Source organism: Hypomesus nipponensis, chromosome 8 (genome assembly GCF_054491055.1).
Source record: "Hypomesus nipponensis isolate SF chromosome 8, ASM5449105v1, whole genome shotgun sequence".
NCBI lineage: Eukaryota > Metazoa > Chordata > Actinopteri > Osmeriformes > Osmeridae > Hypomesus > Hypomesus nipponensis.
Genome location: NC_140368.1, coordinates 5,083,807 through 5,099,578, shown reverse-complemented (window position 1 = coordinate 5,099,578; position 15,772 = coordinate 5,083,807). Strand labels below are relative to the sequence as shown.

The 15,772-nt window shown below is 47.6% G+C and overlaps 1 protein-coding gene across 1 annotated transcript; it reads right to left on the bottom strand.

Annotated features, from left to right (window-relative positions):
• Positions 1 to 10,555: 10,555 nt before the first annotated feature.
• Positions 10,556 to 14,369, bottom strand: eci2 (enoyl-CoA delta isomerase 2). Its single transcript, XM_084703871.1, has 10 exons — positions 14,213 to 14,369; positions 13,251 to 13,410; positions 12,966 to 13,064; positions 12,692 to 12,877; positions 12,497 to 12,566; positions 12,293 to 12,395; positions 12,020 to 12,140; positions 11,800 to 11,889; positions 11,547 to 11,690; positions 10,556 to 11,440 (listed from the first exon to the last, which is right to left on the bottom strand). The coding sequence occupies exons 1-10, from the start codon at positions 14,263 to 14,265 to the stop codon at positions 11,285 to 11,287; spliced, it is 1,182 nt and encodes a 393-aa protein (XP_084559997.1). The 5' UTR covers positions 14,266 to 14,369; the 3' UTR covers positions 10,556 to 11,284.
• Positions 14,370 to 15,772: the final 1,403 nt, after the last annotated feature.

Sequence of the window (15,772 nt, the reverse complement as noted above, 5' to 3'; positions counted from 1 at the left end):
TCTCTCTCAGTCTGTACTTCTCTCTCTGTGTCTAACGGTAATTATACTGGCCTCCCTCCTCCTCCCTCTCTCCTCGTCAGGATCCCACCCTTTACTTTTCCCCTCTGTCTGACTCACTCCCTCTGTCTAACTTTTACCTAGCTTCTTTATTCATGCACTACCCTGCCTGCCAGCCTGCTTGTCATCTGTCTGTCTGTCTGTGTCTGTGTCTGTGTCTGTGTCTGTGTCTGTGTCTGTGTCTGTGTCTGTGTCTGTGTCTGTGTCTGTGTCTGTGTCTGTGTCTGTGTCTGTGTCTGTGTCTGTGTCTATCTTTCTTTGTCTATCTGTGTATTTGACTGTCTGTGTCTGTCTGTCTGTCTGGTGTATTTCTGAGTGCCTGAGTGTCTGTATGTCTGTATGTCTGTCTGTCTGTCTGTCTGCCTTTTTCATTTTATTTAGTCTGGTTTCTCTTGCCCCCCACTCCACCCACCTCCTTGCCCCCCCCCCCCCCCACCCCACCCCTCTAGACACCAGTGATTTTCTCAACCATACTAGTAAACTTCATCTAAACATAACTGATGATTGGGCTGGCTTGTTGAGCTTTTAATAGCAGTGACGTTTCTGTCTGCTGGAGTGTAACGAGTGGATACATGCATGGAGGTGAGGAGAAATGTGGGGGACAGTTACTCAACGAATAGTTTTGAGATGGTCATAAGCTCTCTCATGATTGGCTCAGAGTGTAAGGCTTGTTTGAGGTAAAACACCACCAAATAAGGAAGCCTTGATTTTATTTACTTTATTGGAATATCTGTCCCTTTTCCAGCCAATCAGCAAGCCAGCAAGTCAGTCAGTTAGTCAATCAGTCAATCTGCCAACCAGCCAGCCAGTCAGTCAGCCAGCTTGTCAGTCATTCAGTCAGTTGCAATGCCAGCCAACTAGCATGCCAGCCAGTCAGCCATCCAGCCAACTTGCCAACCAGTCAGCCAGCTTGTAAGTCAGTCAGTCAGTCAGCCTGTCAGTCAGTCAGTCAGTTACAATGCCAGTCAGCTAGCATGCCAGCCAGTCAGCCAGTCATGTGGGGTTTTCCTCTTTCTAATGACGTATATATTTTTCCTTGGACGATTCACCAGGAAGTGGCCACAAAATAAACTTTCTATTTTAATGGGTCAGACATCTGGTATTGGCCATGACATCACTTGTGTGACATCATCACAGGGAACTCTGATGGTGTGTATATGAGTTGTGTATGACAGCATGTGTGAGTCGTTTGTGTGTCTGTCTGTTGGACCAAGACATGTCAAGTCATGACAGTGCAAACAACTCAACCATGGTAACCTACAGGTTACCACAGCAACTTGAGGGTCTAACTCCCCATCATGTTGTCAATGTTGTTGGTGTTGTTGAGGGTTACATCTCATATCTATACTGCAAATAAGCTTCTAATATAGAGCTGATAGTTCTGTGTGTTTCCCTTGTTCGGACGTGTACAGGGCTGTCACTGGCAGGATCATTGCTCCATTCCTCCCTCTGCTGAACATTTGGTGTAACTTCACATCATGAAAATATTTGTTACAGATATATAGTAATAATAAGCTCTCTCTCTCTCCTTTTCTCTTCCTCATTCTCTCTCTCTTTTTCTCTTTGTCTCTTTCCTTCTTGCCCTTTTCTCTTTCCAAATCCATCTTGCTTTCATTCAAATAATTCATCATATATCTATTTTTCTTCTAAAGTTCCCTTCCCTGGTCTCCCTCTCATCGTGGAGATCAAAGGTGACTTCCTGCTACACTGTTGTTTTCAGCAGGACATCTCTGAGGGGGGGGATCTCTATGAAAGAGGGGGGGCAACTGTTGCTCCTCAGATTCACTGTCCTGCATCCACACACACACACACACACACACACACACACACACACACACTCTTCTGTGTCTTGGCATAGTGTGTGTCCTGTTTGAATGTGTCTGTCTAATGATGATGTTTACTATTATTATTATTATTATGACTAGCCATGTGTCTAGGACTCAGTGGGGGTTTAGGTATTTGTGTGTGATGAATGTGTGTGTGTGTGTGATGGATTGCTGCTCTTCGTCTGGTCGTCGAGGGAGACATAAGAGAGCATGGGCTGATGGGAGTCCAGCAACACTTGAGCCTCACCATTCCTCCTTGTCACGGTAGGGAGTGTGCGTGTGTGTCTCTCTCTGTGTGTGTGTCTGTGTGTGTGTCACGGTAGGGAGTAGAGAGAAGCCCATTAAAACCAAATCTCCCACACAGGACAGTGACAGGGCGAGAGGGGGCTGCAGAGAGGTAAAGGGTGAAAACGTAAGGAGAGGAGGAGGAGAGGATGGGATGGAGGGATGGAGAAGATGACTAAGTGCTTCTCCAGATGTGAGTTTCATGGAGGCGTCATGCTCTCTCACTTCCTCACAATCTGTACGTTCATCTCTCCCTTACTGATCCTATGTTTCCCTTTCTCCCTTTCTCAGCAACATGTCTACCCTGCATCCCCTCTCCACTGTAATGTCTTTCTCACTGTCTGTCTCTCACTCTTTGACAAATAGACAGACTGAGCTGAGGCACTGTGGTTCTCCAAGTCAGTGGGTTCTACTGAGAGTCCAGAGAGCAGGATCGTTCTGGTTCCAGCAGAACATCCTCTGGATGGCCTGCTTTATCATTGGTCTATACAGACCCGGTTCTGTTCCTCCCACACAGACACACACACTAGCCGCACACACACACACACACACACCAGCTGTAAGTGTAGAAGTCCCTGTATGTGTCTGCAAAGCTTTCTCCATAAACACAGCACCATAAATTACTCTTTGAGCCAACACACTTTGTTCTGCTCCTCAGTCTCTCAGAGTGTTTACACACTGTGTGTGTGTGTGTGTGTGTGTGTGTGTGTAGACAAGGTCATGTTGTTTTACCAAGCTTCTACTCAGCAGAACAGCAGAAGAGAGAAAAAACCATGCCCTATGTGTTACTGGCCGACCATGTTGACACACACAAAACCACATAGACACACCTTCACAGCAGTCCAGTTTAGGACTCGGAGAGAGACATGGAGAGAGACAGAGTGGATTGAATCCTGAGAATCATTGTGAACTGCTTAATCTCTCTGACCTTCTAGCTGTGATGACCTCACACACAAGACTATCCAGAAGAGATGCAATGGAAACATCAGAGAAGAAGAATTCTCCAGAGCAGAAGCAATGCTTCCTGCTGGAATAGACCAGATGAAGAGAGAGGAAGAGAAGGGAGGGAGGAGAGAAAAATGAAAAAGATGACATGGGACTAAGGTGGAGTCAGAAGAGATAGACAACACTCAGGATAGTGAGAGAAGGAAGACAGGGATGGAGAGAGGAGAAGGGAAAGAGAGAGACTAATGGAGCGGGTGTGTTGGCCGAGGTAGTTTTCTGCTCCACAGCTGTGTGTGTGTGTGTGTGTGTGTGTGTATGTTGAGGGGGATCCCAGACTGAAAAACTGTTTCCAAAAGCATTGGTGGCTATGTGACAAACTGCTTCCACATACACACACAAAGCCAGAGATTTCTGTGGTCCACATGTTCGCAATAAGCTGCCTTTTGTTTGGATATGCATGTGTGAGTGTGTGTTGGGCCAGGATGTGAGTATGTGTTTTAGCATTGTTATTCCTCATGACTAAATCATCTATTGACCACAACACACACGTTGGAAAACTACTGGTAACATCCTTGCAGCGTCTGACAGACCTGCACACACACGTACACACTCTACCCCAAGGACACATGCTGACCCCCAGAACACACACACGCGCGCACACACACGCACACATGAGCCAGACACGTCCCAGACCCAACTCTATGACAGGTCTCAGGCTGATTCAGCTACCGGGTGGACGGAAGTTTGAATCAGGACCTCCTCACTCTCATTGCCTGCCAGACCATGACTCAGGCGTGTGACGTGGAGAGCCGACCACACCAAGACCCGTTTCACTATCCATGAGAGGAGAGGAGGGGAAAGAGAGGGAGCGAATTGAAAGGGGCTTTAAGTAAGTGACGGTGAGTGAAAGAGAGAAACAGGAGAAGAAGAGAGGGGAGGAGCTCAGCCTTCGGTCATGACCGATCGGGCCTGTCAGATGTCTTTCCTCAGGCAGAGGACGAAAGGGGGGTGGGGGTGAAGTAGCTTTCCACCCCCCCCACCCTCCCCCCACCCAACCTCTCCACTTCACTTAGGGTTAGATACACACGCGTACTCCAGGCTGTGTGGAGTCATTCTAGCATGTAGCAGGTAGAGTAGAGTACCAGTGCCGGACTGTCTGATCACATTATCCATCCTGGCATGATGCCTCAATCTACCTCCCCCTCTGTCTCGCCTTCCCTCCATCTCTCCTTTTTTCTCTCTCTCCCCCTCCCTTTCTCTCACTGTCATTCTCACTTTTGGTCTTTCAGATTTCTCACGTCTCTTTCGGTTTAATTTTCAATTCGTCGTCTCACCTTTCTTTTCTTTCCACTTCGGGAGGGGCTGGGAGACAAACAACAAAACACATAAAAAGTTCAAAGGAGTTTGTGGTGGTGTAGCTGCGTATGAGTCATACAGGGAGGCTGTTCCCCAGGTACAGCCCTGGTTCAGCCTCGCTCCTTCATGTGGCTGTGCAGCAGAGTGCTGCACATCCATCTCTACCTTCAAACACTGATGTCACAGAGATCATCTCACATGATTGACTCAGAGACGCCAATGATGTCGCCCCCGCCCCCTTTCGAAACCCCTGACACTAAGCTCACCTGTCAACCTAAAGAAGCAGGTATTTTGTCGGGGGGGGGGTTGATGGGTGTTGAACCAAAGCCCTTGTGGTTGATCTCTGTCAGTCTTTCGCTCTATGTCTGATGACGCACGCGTGGGCCGCAACCCAATGAGGGGCTTAGCTGTGCTCTCCCTTCTGCCCACTCGTTACTGTCTCATTTTATTCCTCTTTCTTAGTCTCTTTTTCCGTGCCGACCAACATGAGCCATGAGCCTGGCATCCCATAACAAGAGTCACGTCACCACGGTGAGAGATGTTTCAAAGCCCAAGAGAGTTCATTGGTTTGTGGGTCACGGGTAGGGGAAAGGGACCGGGTGAACGATGGATTCGAACACAGCTCCTGTCCAGACAACCACTCAGGAGTCAGGACGGCATCTCCTCTAATGCCACAACTGGCAGCAAAGTAACTTGTGCGTCCCTCCTCCTCTCTGCCTTCCTTTGGGCTTGGTCGTCCGAGGAAAACTCACGTCTAAGGTGCTCTACAGAACGTTCAGGTTCTGGAAAGATACCAGAGGTGAAAGGTGAGGGAACAAGGGCTACAGTGTCAGATGTAACCTTTCTCCAACTCCACTACCCAGCCATGCAGTATAGGACACCAGGTTGCAGGGATGCCAGGACAAGCACTCACACACACCCAGACGCAATCATTCTCACATCTGCTTCTCGTGTGTGTGCGTGTGTGTGTGTGTGTGTGTGTGTGTTTGAGTGTGTGTTTGAGTGTGTGTTTGTGTCAGCGCCCATTCAACCACAACACAGAATGTTCTCTAATCCCGACTTTGATGAGTTCTACACATCAAACACTAAGACTTGATGAAGAACGCCCTTCTAACAGCTCACCACACACACACACACACACACACACACCATTAAAGATGGCTTAGTCAGAAATCAGTGCTGACGGTTGAACTTCTGTGGAGGATGAAAGGATGATATCACAAAGCAGGTGTCGTCCTGGTTTAAAGATGCCCATATAAGGAGTGGTCAGCATGTTAGTTAGGAAGGAGGGTCTCACCACCTGTGGAGCATCGCAATGCTGATCACTCAGCAGTACCCCTTCAGTTCCACAGTCAGAGCAGAGTCTGACCTCACAGACTCCTGTCCTGGCCTGCCCTCTGGCTGTGTGTGTGTGTGTGTGTGTGTGTGTGTGTGCGTTGTGTGTTTGTTGCCACCGTAAACACCCAACGGTCTACAGCAGGAGATGATTCAGCAGAAACACTGACTACGTTGGGTGGGCTTGTTTTATGAACCAGATAAAGGCATTGGGCTGGCAACTCTAACACAAATACTCTGGTTCCAATAAACATTTGCTGAATGAGACATTAAAAGCCCATAGACACACACACACACACACACAGAAAAACATGCACACCCACACATGCACGCACAAACAGAAACAAACACACAGAAGATCATATACACACAACCACACACAACCCCATGCACACAAATGGTTTAATTGGTTCTATTCAGCCTGTTAGTTGCTGTAGGAGCGGTTGCTCAGATCATTAGACAAGCTCACAGTGTACCTTCAAGGCCGAACAAAAATAGCAACAACAACTGCAAATAACAAAAAAGTTTATAGAGGGTTGAAGGTGGGGAAGCCAGATTTGGGTGTGTGACTGTGCTGTGAGACCTATACAGTAGAACGATGGTTCTGGCTGTTTGTTTTCTGGGCAGCCTGTTTCCTGCTATGACGAGAGAAACGTAATCACACACACGCACACAAGCACACACAAATGGAAATATCCCACTAGTCAGTGTGTGTCTGAATAATGTGCAATACTTCCTGGAGTTGAATGTGCGTCTGTGTGGGGGGAGGAAGGGATGGAGGGAGGAAGGGATGGAGGGATGGAGGGATGGAGGGAAGGTTAGAGGACTGTGGGGGCTCGGGGGGTTTGGAGAAAGACGACATGTTCAGCTCAAGCCCAGTTTTCTTAAACATTCCACGCACCAAAACAGCTGAGAGTAGACCAATGGTGGACTGAAGAAGGTGGTCAGAGCAGTTTAAAATTGAAAAACAGAAAATCTGTTGAAAATGTTCGAAAATACTTCACGTCTAATAGAGAGAGAGAGAGAGAGAGAGAGAGAGAGAGAGAGTGAGAGGCGGGGAGGGGGAGAGAGTGATGGAGGAAGACAGAGGGAGAAGAGAATGTTCTTGTCAACTCTACACGCATACAGTAATTGAGGTTCACCAGTTCATTACAGTGAGCTGAATCGTCAGGTTTCGTTTACGACAGAACCCCCCCCCCCCCCCATCGCCTTGTCCACACATGCATGGTTGCTTGGCAACAACATGTAGGTCAAATCAGCCGGCTGGCAGGCTGTGCATGTGCTGTGCATCACAGTCTGTCTGAGGTCACAGTCCTTAAACAACCCTGCTAGTTCCTCACCCCTCTGTAACTTTCCAGTGCAGCTCTACTTTTGTCACAGTGTATGGGAGGTGTATGTGTCCAGCTTGTATGTACTGTAATGTGTGTACGATAAGTGTGTCGTGCTGCATGTATGCCAGGTCAACATGCTGCATGTGCGTATGAGAGGTGAACATGTAAGTACTTTCCTCCTCATCCAACCACCACCCCAGGGCCCAGGTTCCACCACCCCAGGGCCCAGGTTCCACCACCCCAGGGCCCAGGTTCAGGGGTCAGACAGAGGGTCTCTCCGGGCTAGCATCACTCAGCTCTGGGCAGGATCATCCAGGGACTCTGCTTCTAAGTTGGATACCACTGGCTTTCTTTCCTTCTCCTCTTCCCCTCAGTACTTCACCTGTCTCTGGTACCCCAATACTGTTCACCCTTCTTCTTTCCTTTTAGCTCTGCTCCAGCTTCCCCCTGCCTATGGCTGAGGCATGTATTCTCCACCCTCATCTCTCTTCCTTCCTTTCTCCTTCTGCTCCCCTTTTCTCGTTCTTCCAGGTCTACGTTCTAAGTCCCCAGGGTTCTCATCAATCATCCATGTCCTCTGCTGACCACAATGTGTCTGCATCTGTGTGTGTGTGTGTGTGTGTTTGCAGTAACAGCTTCCCTCATCAGTTGTCAGCTCATAAATGTCACATCACATGTGGGATCTGTCAAACACACACACTTTATCTCTCCCCTCTCTCTCTCTCTTTCTACCATGCCCAAACATTCAGAGACACCTTGTTAAGCACACACTCAGAAGCAGGAGAGAGACAGATTGACAGGAAAACTCATTTAAGGTCTTTGTACAAAACACAGGGTCAGTGGAATGGAGAGAGAGAAAGGGAGAGAGACAAAGAGAGAGTGAGGGAGAGAAGGAAAGAAAGATGTGTGTCTACCAGGAGTCCTGGGACCCATGTAGTGCCATCTCCCCTCCTCTCTCCCCTCCTCTCTCCCCTCCTCTCTCCCCTCCTCTCTCATCTCCCCTCCTCTCTCCTCTCCTCTCCTCTCCATCTTAGTTTGTGCTGTAGATTCAGTCTCAGTCTTAGGAGACACAGATTATTTATGACCCCTGTGTCCCCTGGGGGGGACAGAGGATATGGACTGTTTCTTTAACTGGACACACAGGACCATCGCTCTCCTGACTATAGCAGGGTGACATATGGGTGTTTTGACTCTCTGGAGATAACAGCATGTTTAACATACGCCCGGACACAACAACAGGGAGTCCTAAAACAGGAAAATACTTTTGACAACACACTTTATGGAAGTGTATGGAAAGCTACACACGTGCGAGCGCTCACACATGCATGGTGACTGAACAACTGAGCAGAGGGAAAGCTGAACCAGACCATGCAGTCTGGTTCTATCAGGCCAGCTCAGAGAAATACGACTCAACATTTGACACACATAAACTGACAAATAAAGTTGTGTGAAAGTAATGGCTGGCTGTCTGTCTTCCTGCCATCTGTCAACGTGTATTCTCAGTAGAACACACCACTGCACAAACACCTGGGAGGGCTCTCCCGCCCTCTCCTCTTTCGTCCATCCCTCTCCGTCCCCCCGCCCTGATTCTCACACAGCCGTTTCCTCTTTTCTTCCTTTTCTCTCCGGGGTGCTTTCCTGTCTCCTCTACTTCTCCTACCTTTCTCTCTGTCACTTCTTATTACTTTACCTTCAGTCCTTTCCATCGATGGGGTAAGAAAGAGAAAAGAAAAAAAAAAAAAAGAAAGAAGACCCACTGGGATGTCTGACGCAGTCCCTTCCTCTCTTCTTCACCTCCTCTGTCCCTTCCCTCTACACCTCCTCCTCCTCTCTCCCTCTTCACCTCCTCCTCCTCTCTCCCTCTTCACCTCCTCCTCCTCTCTCCCTCTTCACCTCCTCCTCCTCTCTCCCTCTTCACCTAATCCTCCTATCCCAGTCCCTTCCTCTCTTCTTCACCTCCTCCTCCTACACAAGGGGTACTAACTAGTGTCACCAACCTGACTCACTAAAGGACTGGTTTGGGGGGCTAGCCGACCGACTGATACACTGATTGACTGCCTGGCTGGCTGACTCACTGGTTGGCCGATATGCTGGCTGACTGATTGGCTGGCAATTTGGCCTGTAGAGCGCCACAATCTGAGATGGTTTCAAGTATTCAATTGATTCATGAGATCACCATTACACAGGTTCCATCCCAGCATGTTAGTGTCCTGTCCTATCAGCTTCTCTAGTGGGTGGGCCTATCAAATGTATTAGGGAATGTGTGTGCGTGTCTGACAAAGTGGGTGTGTTTGCACGAGCGCGCAAGTCTGTGCATTACTTCAATTATTCCACATTACCCTGTGTTTCCAGCTGAGGTTTCTCTTGTATCTCTCCTAGATAGGGTAGCTCAGGTGTCAAATAGTTTGAATAAACAAATCAGCACCTACTTCCTGGTTTGTGAGTGATGTATTCCTCTGTTCGTTCCACCAGACCCGGGCACATACTGCCACTGACACAGGGTGTACCTGAATTAGGAATCAATTTGAATGCTCAGCCAAACCTAACCTTTATGTCTGCCTGTTTTATCAGTATGAATGTTTTCCTTGGTTATAAGAGGGGGGTTGTTAGGTCGGGGTGTTATGATGTATTATGATGTAACTGCTCGTTATCTACAGGGTAGGGGTGAAGGGGTGCAAGGCAGAGTTCTGGTCTAGCTGTGTCTGTTATCGGTCAGGTAAAGGTGAGACCAGACAGGTTGTTGTGACAAAAAACCAAGCATTTGCATGTGTCTTCGTCAGCTGGGGGAGGGAGAGGTGTGGGGGGGACGGGGACGGGGACAGAGCTGGTGCCCCTAGATTAGATACACAGTCGGCTCCTGGCTGGTTGGTCTGAGATGTAACATGGTGACATACAAGCAGAAGTCACTGAGTTGGTGGACCATGTTAGACAGGGCAAGAAAGAGCACAGCACGTCACTTCCAGTTTTTTCTTTGATGATGGCTGAGTGTCGACCACCTGGGGTCTCACAGGTGCATGGTGATTAGGTCATTTCCTGCCTGGGTGTCTGCTGGTGATGATGCATTTCTCTGTGTGTGTGTGTTTGTGTGTGTGTGTGTGCACCTCAGGTGTCTCCCAGTGCTAATACATTTTCCATAATGATCCTCGCAGACAGCAGCATAGAACAGTCTTGTCTCCAAGGACAGACACACACACACACACACACAAAGACACACACACACACACACACTCTTCAGTCTCTTCGCTGCCAACAAAACTCACAACTCCAACACAACTGTTGATCTAATAAGTGTGTTCTGGTTTATGGGTGCTGTGCTCTCTCTGCTGGACGCTTGGTGAAATAACAACTTAACAGCTTTCCAGCCCCACCATTGTAAACCCCCAAATATCCTGACACCATCAGAAATACGTGAGATACCAATGAGCCTTCAAAATAGGATTTAATTGACTGCGTCGGCACTGATTAGAAGGGCGAAGTGACAACATTCTACATGGCTACACACAGTCCTCATTAAGGTAGCATGATTACGTCTTAGTCAAGAGAAGGCACTGTTCATCTGTACTTTACTGAACACACCTCTGCTCACCTCCCCTTCAGGCACTGTGCACGTCACACACACACACACACACACACACGTTTCACAGAGCCCATGAAAACATGAACAAACTGATAACAAAATGCCCCATCTCTTTGACAGTTCTACACCACAGCAAAATGTGTGGTGGCTGGAAAGTATTCATACTACATTCATTCACAAGATAGGAAAAAAAGGCATTAGTCTGAACAGTCACTTGATTGGAACCTGCGATATGTTAGACGATATGCTAGTGGTCATTGACCGTAGGAGGGAGCGGGTAGGAAGTAGGGATTAGGGGGTAGGATTTAGGAGTAAGGGAGTCGCAGGTGGGTGAGTTCATATGGGACGGATGGATAAACTGTTTATTCAGGGATGCATCTCAACAGTCTATCCATGTTCCCCTGTGTCCTCAGTTTCCATCTCCTTCACTGCATGGCCAGAGAGAAAGAACTATGTAAAAAGGCTTTTTAGGGGAAGGAATCAAGGAAATTCACTCCAGGTCTGAGCTAGACAGCTGACGGGCTGGTTGTTTGCAGGTTGGTTAAATGTCAGGCTGGCTGTGTGGCCGGTTCTCAGAGCTTGGCCTTGGCCTGGAAGAAGCTCATGATGGCCTGCATGCATTCATCAGACAGCCACCGCTCCACCAGACGCTCCACTTCCTGGTTGTTGACGTCGTAGAGTCTCTCCTTCTCCGTCTGACGAATCAGCTGCTTGGACAGGGCCAGAGACTGGAGGGGTGGAACAGGGGACAGGAAATAAATATGCATGTGTGTTCATGTGTTTGTGTGTGTGTTCATGTGTGTTTGTGTGTGTGTGTGCGGGCTTGTGTCGTACGTTTCTGGGCAGCTTGGCGTAGGCCTTGATCCTGGTCCAGACCTCACTGTTGAAGCTGCTGTCAGGGAACACCTCAGTGACCAGACCCTGGACACAAGCTTGGTGGGCTGACAGCTTCTTATTGAATAGCAGCATTTCACTGGCCTGAACACACAGTTGAGAGAAAAAAAACATCAAATATTTGCATGTGAATTTAAAGCAACATTACTCATGAAATGACTAGTGTACTGAACTGAAGGCGTTAAGGAAGTACCTTGGCAACTCCCATCATCTTGGGGAAGGTATAGGAGGAGCAGCCCTCTGGACTCTGTCCCAGTTGGCTAAAGGGGGTGTGGAAGGTGGCCTAGGATAGGGAGGGGTGGGGGTCAGAGATAAAGAGTCATGGTCATTGGCTGTGATTCTCAGACCTGTTCTTAGCCTGTGGTACCTGTCTCTTCCTGTCAGAGTGTGGGAGGGAAAGGGAGGAGTCTCACCCTCTCTGTGGCGTAGACGATATCGAACAGCCCCAGTAACGTGACTGACACGCCCACTGCCGGTCCGTTGATCACAGCTATCAGGGGCTTGGGGAAGTCAATGTAGGCCTTCACGTATAACCTGGGGGACACATGCCATTTTAAGCTCTGTCTGAATTAGTCTGAAACGTGTTCATCCACATTTAAATGCATCAATTGTGCATGAGTCAGTTGATGAAGTCAATCCATGTCTCCAGCCCTGCTGTCCCCCCTCCTCCTCCCTCCCTACCTCACCTGAGCAGTTCTCCAGCATCTTTAGCCATCTGCTCCATGCCTCCATCTGGGATTTTGGTGAAGTTGGACAGGTCGTTACCACTGCAGAAGTAGTCTCCACTTCCTGGACCACAGAGGAGTGGCAAGGGTTAACCAGGAGCCATGACGAGTGTGTTTGTGTGTGGGAAGGAGGCAGGGATGTCGTTAAGTGTTTTACAGATTTACCTGTGATGACTGTGAGGACAGAATCATCTTTGCCTGCCTGTTCCAGGGCCTTGATCTGCTCATTGTACATCTGAAAAGAGGAACAGAGAGGGCAGTATAGCTGGTTGCACACATACAGACACACACATGTACACATACATAAACACACACACACACACACTCGTAGACATATACAGCCTTGTGCCATGCCGTTACCTCTACGGTGATGGCGTTCTTCTTCTCTGGTCTGTTGAGTTGGATGGTGGTGACGCCGTCCTGGGTGGAGACAAGCAACGTGTTGAAGGTCACCGAGCTCCCAGCAGGCTGTGCGGCAACACCGGCAGGGGCCTCGGCTGCCACCAGTGAGCCAATCAGATCCACGTACTGCTTCCTAGCTTCTTCCTGATTGGAGCAGAGGAGGATTGTCCATAACACAATGCTGGTTTGGCTAATCACAGCATGGGAGTGTGTGTGCATGGACTGTAGTTACTGCTGAAATGGATCCTAGAGCCTTCCAGGCATCCCATTTGACTTTGTTAACAAAGTCTAACATTCCTGGTTTAGGGGTGTTACAGGGTCCCTGAGTTGCCTGGGTAGAGTGGATGAGGGAGTGAGAAATACATGGGGGGGAAAGGGAGAGAGAGAGAAAAAGAGGGCATGTTTATAACCAGTTCGATGTGAAAGTGAACCAACATTCTGAATAATAACTGACTACATAGATCAGTTGGTGAGAAAACAATCGCAACCCCAGTGAGAAACCAGATGGTCACAGTACCTGTTTGAAGAGAGCGTAGATCTGCAGTTTGACCTGGTTCCCTGGGTCCTCTTTGAGGGTGCCCAGCTGGGTCTTGGCCAGGTTGAACTGTTCTACTGTGGCTGACATGGCTGATGTGGTGTGGAGCTTCAGACTGGGTAGCTGAGAGATCTGGACAGTCCTGCAGAAACAGGTAGACAGGTACTGTATAGACGCTGGTACTTCAGTACTATAGAAGACTAACATTAGTTAAGTCGGGTCATGACAGCAAACTACAAAGCCTGTGTAATGTTAGTGAATACGTACAAAAAACTATTGTTTAATGAAAGAAGGTATTTAAATTGGACTGGTAAAATATCAGACAGTTAATCTGACTAAACAGTGTCTGGATTCATTTGTACAAAAGGTTACTGCTGATATCATTATTTTCAGATCTATGCCAATGCCTTTTGCGTAAACTTTTCTCTGGTTAGGTAGTAGGTATATAACCATGAATGCCTTCTCACTCAGTCAGAATGAATGTAGACCAAAGGTCACCGTCGATGTTACTGTAGCGTTAGCTAGAGCTAGCTTGCTACGTTAGCGGTCTAATTCATACAGTTTAATATGTTGTTGCTTTGTGTAACATTGAAGGAAACTGTTGTATGTATGTTTTTGGCTAGAAATTGAACTATTTGTTTAATAGGCAGTGATTCATAATTGGCAAGCAACTGCTAGCTATCACCTTCATAGCTATCACCTTCATTTACTCACAATCGCGAACGACCTGTCATTGTCAACGGCAGCAGGCTAGCTCAAATTAGCCTAGACTAGCAACTTTGGCCATTAGCAGACCCTCGACTGCAAAAGCCGAGCACATTATTATGACAATGTTGACTACAAGCGAGCTAGTCTACAACTAGCTAATCTAAAATGATTGGTGAGCATTAGCCTTCATGTTGCTAGACTGTGATAACTGGTGCCAGCAATGTTGTAAAACTTACCTGGCAAACCTGACAAAACGCCACGGTGCAAGTAAGTTAAAAGCTACTGCCATGACAGGGAGGTACAAAGTTCAGCAGCTTGATACTTATTCAAACGGATTACCCCAACCCAGAGGTTCTGATCCAACCACCACCTATGAAGAGAATTCGCTATTTACAATTAAGTACCGCCCCCGTCCTCTATTATCCTTCGCCATTTGCTAAGGACATTATGAAGTCCCACCCATTACTAAAGGGACAGTGCTCCCAAAACACATTAAGTAATTTTGTCAAATGTAGGCCTTTTTTGAGAAGTCTGAAAAATAAGTTTGTCAACGGAATGCATACATAATTGCAATACATTTGTGTACGCCAGTCCGAGTCTTCACGGGTTATGCAGACAATGTTGCTCCAGCACTGTAGGAGGACGGGTTGATTCTTGAAGCGGACTTCAGGTTGGGGTAATGCAACCTTCTCGGTTGAGAGGGTCAGTCCGATGGTTATGTCAAGCTGGGCTGAGTTCCAGCCTGGTTTTTGCATTATATAATCTTCAGATCCTAGCAAACATCTGGACACCGTGCTGGAATTGTCTTAAAAAGATTAGAAGGGAGAGTCGTCCAAGCTCAGCGCACACCCAGCGCAAGCACAAACAAATACTGGTCTATTGGCCTATTGATGACACATCATTAATTTACCGACTACACCATTTCATAAACAAAGCCTCCAGTAGAAAAAATATTATTTGTTTAGGACTTCGTTCTTTTAGAATAATTCATTCACGTTTAACCTTTAGTCTAAGGACTTAAGTAGGCCTGTAATTACATGGATTTAATCATCTTAAAACGACAATATTAAGCCAGAAAAAACAATATTAAGCCAGGGTAAGACAATATTAAGCCAGGGTAAAGACTGCAACAGCTGTCACCCTGTACACTTAAACATGCTTCCCTGCAGGGACGCTATTCTTTATTCTTCCTTTCTTCCTCCTTGGCAGTGGCCTTCCTTGGCAGCAGACTGGCAAACTGGCAAGCCACCATGGTCTGGGGCAGCTAACGAGCCAGGTACAGCCGATTGTAGGTCAGACAGTGACTTTCATTAGGGGCAGGGCCCAGAACAGGGAAATCTTCATTTTAACAGAGATTAAAAAAAGTGTTAACATGGTAACAGCCTAACTGACCCAAATTAATGGAATAACTACATGTAAATTAGCCTAAATAAAAACCATTTTTTTCAACTTTTAAGTCAACTTTTATTTCGAATTGCGGTGCCTTGCCTTTATGTCTGCATCTCTGACCCCCTCTTGACCCAGTCCTCGAGGAGCACTTTGTCAGAATTCTGACAGCAAAACACGCCCCCGAGCGCGCGCCTATGTCATTGGCCCGCGCGGTCAGCATTTTTTTCTCGCTCATTCAGGGCTCTGATACGACGATCGACGGATGAAGACACAAAGGACACGAAGGAAAAATATGTTGCGTAAATTTGTCTTTCCAGGGTGATTTTGTTATATCATGCCTCGCCTCAAATGAAAGCTTGTTGGCGGTTTAAAGGATAAATATCGCATGCACTCTCCTGCAGCTTGGC

Excerpts from the sequence above, each read along its gene's own strand:
- eci2 (XM_084703871.1), bottom strand. The coding sequence starts at position 14,265 with ATGGCAGTAGCTTTTAACTTACTTGCACCGTGGCGTTTTGTCAGGTTT. Across the intron at positions 13,411-14,212 it reads CGTTTTGTCAGGTTTGCCAG|GACTGTCCAGATCTCTCAGC; the intron begins GTAAGTTTTACA and ends CTGTTTCTGCAG. Across the intron at positions 11,890-12,019 it reads TCGTCTACGCCACAGAGAGG|GCCACCTTCCACACCCCCTT; the intron begins GTGAGACTCCTC and ends TCCCTATCCTAG.